General features: G+C 56.2%; 2 protein-coding genes across 2 annotated transcripts; one reads left to right on the forward strand and one right to left on the reverse strand.

Moving 5' to 3' along the window:
* Window positions 1–1959: 1959 nt before the first annotated feature.
* NGA_0698300 (proprotein convertase subtilisin kexin type 9 preproprotein) lies at window positions 1960–4853 on the reverse strand. The gene is made up of 3 exons (XM_005852594.1): window positions 4605–4853; window positions 2743–4239; window positions 1960–2537 (listed from the first exon to the last, which is right to left on the reverse strand). Exons 1-3 carry the CDS (start codon window positions 4716–4718, stop codon window positions 2247–2249), a joined length of 1902 nt encoding a protein of 633 aa, XP_005852656.1. The 5' UTR covers window positions 4719–4853; the 3' UTR covers window positions 1960–2246.
* Window positions 4854–5904: 1051 nt separating this feature from the next.
* NGA_0698200 (ubiquitin-protein ligase e3 rbbp6 family involved in mrna cleavage) lies at window positions 5905–6776 on the forward strand (the record flags this gene model as incomplete). The annotated part of the gene is made up of 4 exons (XM_005852593.1): window positions 5905–6112; window positions 6260–6338; window positions 6477–6606; window positions 6740–6776. Exons 1-4 carry the CDS (start codon window positions 6020–6022, stop codon window positions 6774–6776), a joined length of 339 nt encoding a protein of 112 aa, XP_005852655.1. The 5' UTR covers window positions 5905–6019.
* Window positions 6777–7603: the final 827 nt, after the last annotated feature.

The raw sequence follows: 7603 nt of genomic DNA on the forward strand, positions 1-7603 counted from the left end.
GCGCAAGGTATTCCTCGCCTCCAGCATGGCCTCTTTTTCCGTCTCCTCATCGTCCGGGTAGTGTAGGGGGATGAGGTGTTCCTCGGCGAGCTGCCAGCCGGTTTCGTCCCTGGTTACCTCGTTGGGCGCAAAGAGAAAGCGGAAACCGCAGGCAAACGCGGTCTCCGGGCGAAGGCCCACGTCGTAAAGCTGGCGGCGATGGTAGGGGTTGTCAAAGAGGCGAAAGACACGCCCCCGATTGGACGCCATGAAGAGCACTGCCTTGTCTGCTCCGCTTTTGGGTAAAGTGTTCAGGTCCAGCGTAGAGAAGAAGCGGTTCTTATTGTTGATAAGGTACATGCTCCCGTACTCGCTCATATTTTGGACTGAAGGGTGGGAAGGCGGGTAGTGACGGTCGCCGTTGTACGGGCGATAAAGGTGCTCGGTCAGCACTGGAGGGTCGCCAGCAGGCCTGGTCCAATTGATGAAGGGGGCGTCGAAGGCGGCTTCGAGCGGAGGGATCGGCTGCTCTCCCACCGTGATCTGAAAGGCCCGCCCTGTCAAGTAGGCCCAGAAGAACAAGGACATGACCCCCACCAGCTGGTCCGCCAGTCCCGACTGACTCAGCACCGCAACAAGGTAGCGAGGAGGACGCTCGCCCGCCAGGATCTGTCGATGCAGCTCCATGTATCCTTCTTGCCAGTCCCCGCAGCGAAGGAAGGCCTCGGGTCGCTCACGGTCGTCGACGTGGGTCAAGGAGGGTGGCTGAGGAAGGCTGGCAGCGCCAGGAGGGCGGACGGGCTCGTCTTCATCCCACTCGGCGTCACTTTCCTCGGACATTATGTAGGATGAGGAGGGTGGGGACGGATCTCTTTCAGACGGGAGGGCAGGAGCGAGCTCTCCTTCCGAGGACTGTTTCAATATGACTTGGGAATATTGTGCGGGTCGAAGAAACCTGGACCACTCCAGCTCGGGTCTCAAGTCATTTTTGGAGAGAATCGACATCATCCATAGCCCGCCAAAGGAATACGTTGCGATGATTCCTAAGAGGAGAGCCATTCTTCCCCATCTTCTTCTTGCCCCCTCGCTGAGCACATCGCGGCCGCTGTAAATCATGGCCTACTCTTCCTTTCGGTCAAGCACGTCGACACATATATTAGGAGGTGATGGAGTCAGACATCCTCGTTAGAGCCTCAGTGTAAGCCTATTGTGACCTGAAGAGCATGCGATAGCGTAATTAATGAGCGTGAAAGGAAGGACTTGGGGATAGAGGCGAGTTCGGGGGGGAAGGGGTATCACATCAGAATTCAATATAATCTTCATGTAGATGCCTTTGAATAGCGTACTCTACCCCTTGAAGACTGATTTTTGTTCAAATGCAAACTACTACAGTCATCTCTCAAAAGGGTATGAGCCATCATGGGCCCTGCAGTGAGGCGTGCCATGCAATGGCAAACATCGATCCGGCAATAATTGAGCGTTTTTTGCATCTGCTGTGAGGTTTACCCTTTTAAAAAGGACAGCATGACCGATACATAAATAGAAACAGCACGAATCACTCGCGTATGCGGGGTAAGACGGGCACGCCCCACCCAACCCGAACCTGCGAAACGCAGCGCGTGGTCAGCAGTTACGCAAAATTCAAAAAACCGTTGCTACCTAGAGAGCGTGAAAACATACGACGCTACAAATGCCTCAGCACACGTTTCCGCGTGATGTCCGAATGAAGATTTGGAGGACGGTCTCCCTATTATGTAAAGGCCCTCGGAACATTCTGTTTGTTAGCTTCTTGTTCTCCAACGCCCATGCACCCGAAGCAATAGAGGGGGGTGAAGCGTACCATTCTATTTTACCCCACAACTTACGCTGTAAGTCACATTTTTTTCATCGTCTCTCGCTCTTACTATGGTTCTTCTCCCTACCAATGTATGTAGAGGCAAAATTATTCTAATCCGAGAAAAAAAATATGGATTTATGAGACAACGTTCTTCGAACGCTTTTTATTTTTTTTTAAATCATCAAAGCATTTTTACATGATGTCACTCTGTTGCGCGACCAAATATATGTAGCAGTATCTTGTCGCCATATTGTAGAAAAACATCACAGTTCTCTGCCCTATCGCTTATACATCGAACGTAATCATTTTGTATCCGTGTACGTTTCATGGCACCGCTACTTAGATGCCCTCTCTTCCTGTTGACCAGCTCGCATTCTTGCCGATGATTTCTCAGCCATTTTTCATTTCCGTTAGGTTTCTCCAGACAACACTATCCTGCATACAAAATCGCTCCCACAAGGCCTGATGGCAAAGGGCATCTCAAGTCATACTTGGCCCCCGGAGGAACATACAGAAAGGGACGCTTATTGTCACCAAAGCTCTGCGGGCCGCGTGTTCGGTGCTTGACCTCTATGTTTGGATTGATCAGAGCCTCGAGCAGAGAGGAGGAGGATCGGCAGGCTACCGGGCCGTTTGCAGCCAGTGCATCACCGAGCACGCAGGCGATGGCTCCTGTCACGAAGGGCGCCGCCTGGGATGTCCCCGTCCTATATCCATATGCCTGTTGAACCAAGGAATGGAAACGAGCGGGGGGGAAAAGTGTACAAGAATGTTTGGGCGCAGGTAAGCGAGCTAAAATCGACAATAAGGGCTTGAGAATGGGAGGAGGCACAGGTGAAGGAGGGCACGCAGCATAAATGACAACATGGAATGGAAGCAAAGCCAGGAAAGCTGCGAAATCCCTCTCCATGTCTGGACAGCCTCACCTGATCGTTCTCAATCCCGGCGCTGAAGATGTTGGTCCCTGGGGCATAAATGTCGACAGCCGTTCCTTGGTTCGAGTACGCCTCTCGACTGTCCCCTTTCTCGCGATTGAAGAGGAAGAGCTTCCCCCCCGACGGCGGCTGGGTGGCGCCCACGGTGATGGCGCTCGGCTCCCCCGCGGGAGAGTATTTCTCCACCCACCGGCCCTCGTTCCCTGCCGCCACCACGACCACCACGCCCAGGGCCTGGAGTCGCGCCACGGCTGCATCCATGGCGGCGTCCGCGGGGGCGGAGATGCTCAGACTCGCGACCATGGGCGTGCTGGGGGTGGCGAGCCGGGCGGCAGCGATCATCTCCAGCGCCGCCACCGTGTGGGCGAGGCGACCCACTCCGTTCTGGTCCAGGGCCTTGATGCATCGAATTTCGGCCTCAGGCGCCACCCCTACCGAAGCCCCCGCCGCCACCGCCGCCGTGTGCGTCCCGTGCCCGTGGTCGTCCGCCCCGCCCGTGGCCGCGTAAGGCTCTGGGTCCTGTAGCCCGGAGTCCGGCAGACGGACCGACTCCGTGCGGGCCCGCCCCCCGAATTCCTGGTGACTCGTCCGGCACCCGGTGTCCACAGAGAAGATGATGACGCCCTTGCCCCGGCTATGGCAGGTGCGGGTGTCGCGGTCCAAGTCCAGGCCCAGCTGGTTGATTCGGTCCAGGCCCCAATTGATGTCGTCCGGGGCCAGCCAGGAGACGTTCGCGGGGGACGGGTCGGCACCCGAAGGGCTGCTCCCAGGGGAGGCCGGTGTGCTATCTCCCGTGCGGGCGGTGGGCGCATCCGAGGAGATCGGCGTTGGCGGAGGCACGACCCCGCGGTTCGTGCCCGTGCTGCCGCTACCAGCGGCAGTGGTGTTGGCGCTGGCATTCATAGGGGGTGCCGTCCCTGTGGCGGGCACGATCGTCGGGGCGGGCGTGGCCGTCATCCGTTGCCCGAACTTGTAGAGACTCTTGGCGGCACCGGTGGAAAAGGCGCGAATGGGACCGTTGTCGATGATGTCGACCCGCTTGCCCCGTGCTTCCGCCTCCGCCACTGCCGCCGTGAGTTCCTCATCCGTCACGGCGCGCTGCTGGAAGGGCCCCCGCACTTGCAGGTCGGCCGTGACCCCTCTCACGAAGGGGAGGGCGGCGAGCTTCCCTCTCAGCGACTCCTCGGCATGGAAAGGGGAGGAGTCCATGGGACCGAAACACACCGCGCTCACCATTTGCAGGCTCTCGTAGGACGCCACGTCGGAGCAGTTGGCTGCGCTCAGGCTGGCGGCGGCGACCTCTTGGCAGGTTTTCTTCCCGAGACGGCCCGGGGACGGCGGGCAGGCAGTGTCGTCCAGCGCGAGGAGGAACTGCCGCCCCACGTCTTGGATGGGCTTGAGGCGCATGCGGCCCGTGTCGATGGAGGCTGTGGACAGTTGCTTGCCAGGAAGGATGAAAAAGCGCCCGTTGTCGATGGTGTCGTATTTCTAGCGGGAAAAGGAGGGAGAGGACGAGGGGGAGTGCGCAGGGATTGAGCGTGAGACGGACAAAGAGGAAAAGAGGACGACTGAAGTACAAGAGATCTGTTAGGTCCTTGAACTAGAGAGATGTTAACAAAGGCACCTGGTAAGTGGGCGTATATGCCTCGTGTTTGACCTCCGAAAGGAAGAAAAAGATCAAGACAGGAAAATATTCTATACAAGGGACGGAAAATACGTTTCTCCACAAGGTGGATGTGAATAACGGCACAACATCAATCGCATCATTCGATAAAGGTATGAATTTGCTTTGGAAAGCAAATAAGCATCACACACGACCGCAACTTTCAGTTTTAAGCATTGCTTCAACTTACCTCGTATATGCATACCGTTGGCAGGAGACGACACAAGAGGAGGAGAAACGACAAAATCGACCGTGTCACAGAAATCAATCGACAACGTTCCATGGCGTTTTTTGGTGTAGACATTTGTACAATCGCGACCGTCTTTTACGAAAAAAAGGCTCAGGCACGCCGAATCATCTTTCGCCTCCTTCCTTTGCTTCGGCGTCCGTGCTGTGGTAGCTTTGCAAGAATGTCGCGAACTTGTGATCTAAATGACCTACAGTATGAGTGGCAAATGAAATATAAGAATACATATTATTTCCGTGGCAACTTCCTTTGCCTCGGCAAAAAAAATCCAAAAAAGACCAGGTTCACGCAGTGTACGTGTGTGTGTCCAGCGCGCGAAAGCCAGCATGGGCCAATTTCCGTTGAGGAAGGCGGCATGTGGCTGACAGCGCCAAAGTCCACCGTGATAACCTGTTTCTGATGCGGCGCAATGAATAAACCGCGCTAGCACGCAATTTTGAGAACGCAAGTACAGCGAGAGGCTCCGTACGTCAGGGGGTAATCCTTTCCACGCAGGCAAAGTGGTTGTGCGCAAGCCGCCACAGCGACCTGCCTCCGTCTCCTTCCTCTCCAATTGCGGCGTTTTCGGGTCTGAATTCCATTACTTGGACCTTGAATTGTACATTTCTACTTTCTGCTCAATAAATTATACTCTAAAGCCCTTCATGACGAGATAAATTACCAGTGAGCGGAGAATGCCCCCAGGATATCCACCAGATGTGCGAACCTGGCGTCGAAACGGGAAAAATTGCGCGAACGCGTCTCGGTCCTATGGGCTGTGTGTCAGCCTCGGGAGGACGAAAATAAGCCTAGAAAAGAACCAGGGCTCATTCGCCAAGGTTCCGGGATGCAACCCTTTCGAAACCGGACTTGTAGACTTTCATCGCACGGGACTCACCGACCAAAGCTCGAGTGAAGATGAGTTTGGCCCCTCGCGTCTCTACGATGCTGTTGTGTGTCTAATAAGAGCTCATCATGAGGATGAGGATGTTTTCCCACAATGGGTGTGACACGCCTGCTCAGTCCGAAAGGCACATCCTCCACCGCGGCACCGCTCCACCACACACATACGGGAACACGGTATGGTGCTTGTCTCAAGTGTGCTTCGCAGGCATTGGGACTGATTTATCGGAAAACCCATGGCCTTCCGTGTTCTCTCGAGTAGCCTGCAGCCGCGGTAGCCACAATCGGTGGTGAATGATTAAATCAAAACGAACATATTCAACACTCGTATGTGCCTCTAAATTCCTTCTTATATTGTTTGCTATAGATGTTCATGAATCTCTGACCAGCAACGAGCCCGAGCGCCTCGTGAGGTGCGCCCACTCTCGTTTAATTTTCCGGACGTGGTTTAGCTGCGCGAGGAGGATTGCGCTGCCATGGCGTCTGTCATTCACTACCGGTTCAAGACCGCAACGGAGACGAACTCGCTGCGCTTTGACGGGCAGAGTCTGCGGGTGTTTGACATCAAGGTGGGGAAGCGGGGAAGACAAATGGTGGCTGGAACGAATATCTTATCTCTCTGGAGGACAGATGCCTGTTGTCACCGCCTTCCCACCAAGTGTAATCCTCCTGCATGTTCTCACCACGACTGTCTGCCCTCCCCATGCACCGTGTAGGCGGCCATTGTAGCAGAGAAACGTCTGGATAAGGGCCTCGACTTTGATTTGGAGCTTTCGAACCCGCAAACAAAAGAAGGTGCGTCCTGGGGGGCGAAGAGGGGTCGATTGGGAGCACGCGTGTCGGATGGGGTCGAACGCATGCCGCCCATCAATTGTATCAGCAGCACTGACCGCCGTCGTCCTTTCTGCTCCTGTTCCTTCTTCCTTTTCGCAGTGTACGTGGATGAGACCAAGATGATTGCCAAGAACAGCACCGTCCTTGTCAAGCGCGTGGCGGCCCCCAGGGGCTCTGCGGGCTTGCTGGCGCGGCTGAGAGCGAACACGCCTTTGACCCCGCAGAATATGTACGTATGGAGGACAGAGACCAAGAAGGTTCGGACCATGTCGGTCACTTGTTGTTAATGAGGGGTGTAGAAGGGGGGCATCGGGGTGTGAGGGTAGAGTGCGATGCGCTCGCACCTGTTTGTTGTATTCTAGCGCGGGTTTGGAGAAAGTACCGACCACGGTCGAATAAGAGGAAAGGTGAGAATGGAAAGAAAGCGTCTTGTGCGACGTGGTCCCCGGAGAGGGTGGAAAAGACAAGGAATGCACTACTTGCCTAGCCGCGTTTTGCCGTGTCCCCCTCCTCTCCCCCACTTGCGGGCCTCCGGGTTTCTGCTCGCCTGCCCCCGCCTTCCCTCCACCCTTGCTCCCCTTGTCTTCTGCATGCACCCTTCCTTTTCCTTGTGAGCCCGCGGGCGCAGGGAAGGAGGGAGCGGGCTAGGGAAGAGAGGGAGACAGGTCCCAGGGAACTCTGACTCGGAACTTCTCGTTCGAAGGCGGGCGGGTCCATGTCTGCTAGGACTGCTATGTTTCCCGGGTCCTCCCGCCTGTGTGCGTGTGACGGCCCTCTCATCCCTTCTTGGTCGTGGACCGGGGGCATGCTCTGTGATCTCTGTCTCGCTGTGGCCTTCCCGTCCCCGGCCCATATGCAGGGGGCCTTCCGATCGGGGAGTGCCCCTTGTTAAGGTGACTTCAGGCGACGCGGGGAAGAGCCGTGTCGAGTTCTGGAGTGAGAGCTGTGATACCGTGGTGATCGCGGCGGGATGAAAGATGGAAAGAGAGAAAGAGAGGGCAAGAGAATGGAGATGAGGGGGAGGCAGCGAGAGGGGATCCAGCTGCGGGTTCCCCCCCTGTCCTTTCTGAGTGAAAAGAAACAAGCGGAAAGAGCGCTGTCGGGCCCTCCTCGGCCCTTACAGGGCAGGGGAGGAGGCCTCTCCCCTCGACTTCGCCCCCCCTGCGCATGCGCAGTACCCCCTCCGCGACACTCACCCTCTCTCACCCGTTCTTCGAACGCTTTTT

This window comes from Nannochloropsis gaditana (assembly GCF_000240725.1).
Source record: "Nannochloropsis gaditana CCMP526 unplaced genomic scaffold scaffold1064, whole genome shotgun sequence".
Taxonomy (NCBI): Eukaryota; class Eustigmatophyceae; order Eustigmatales; family Monodopsidaceae; genus Microchloropsis; species Microchloropsis gaditana.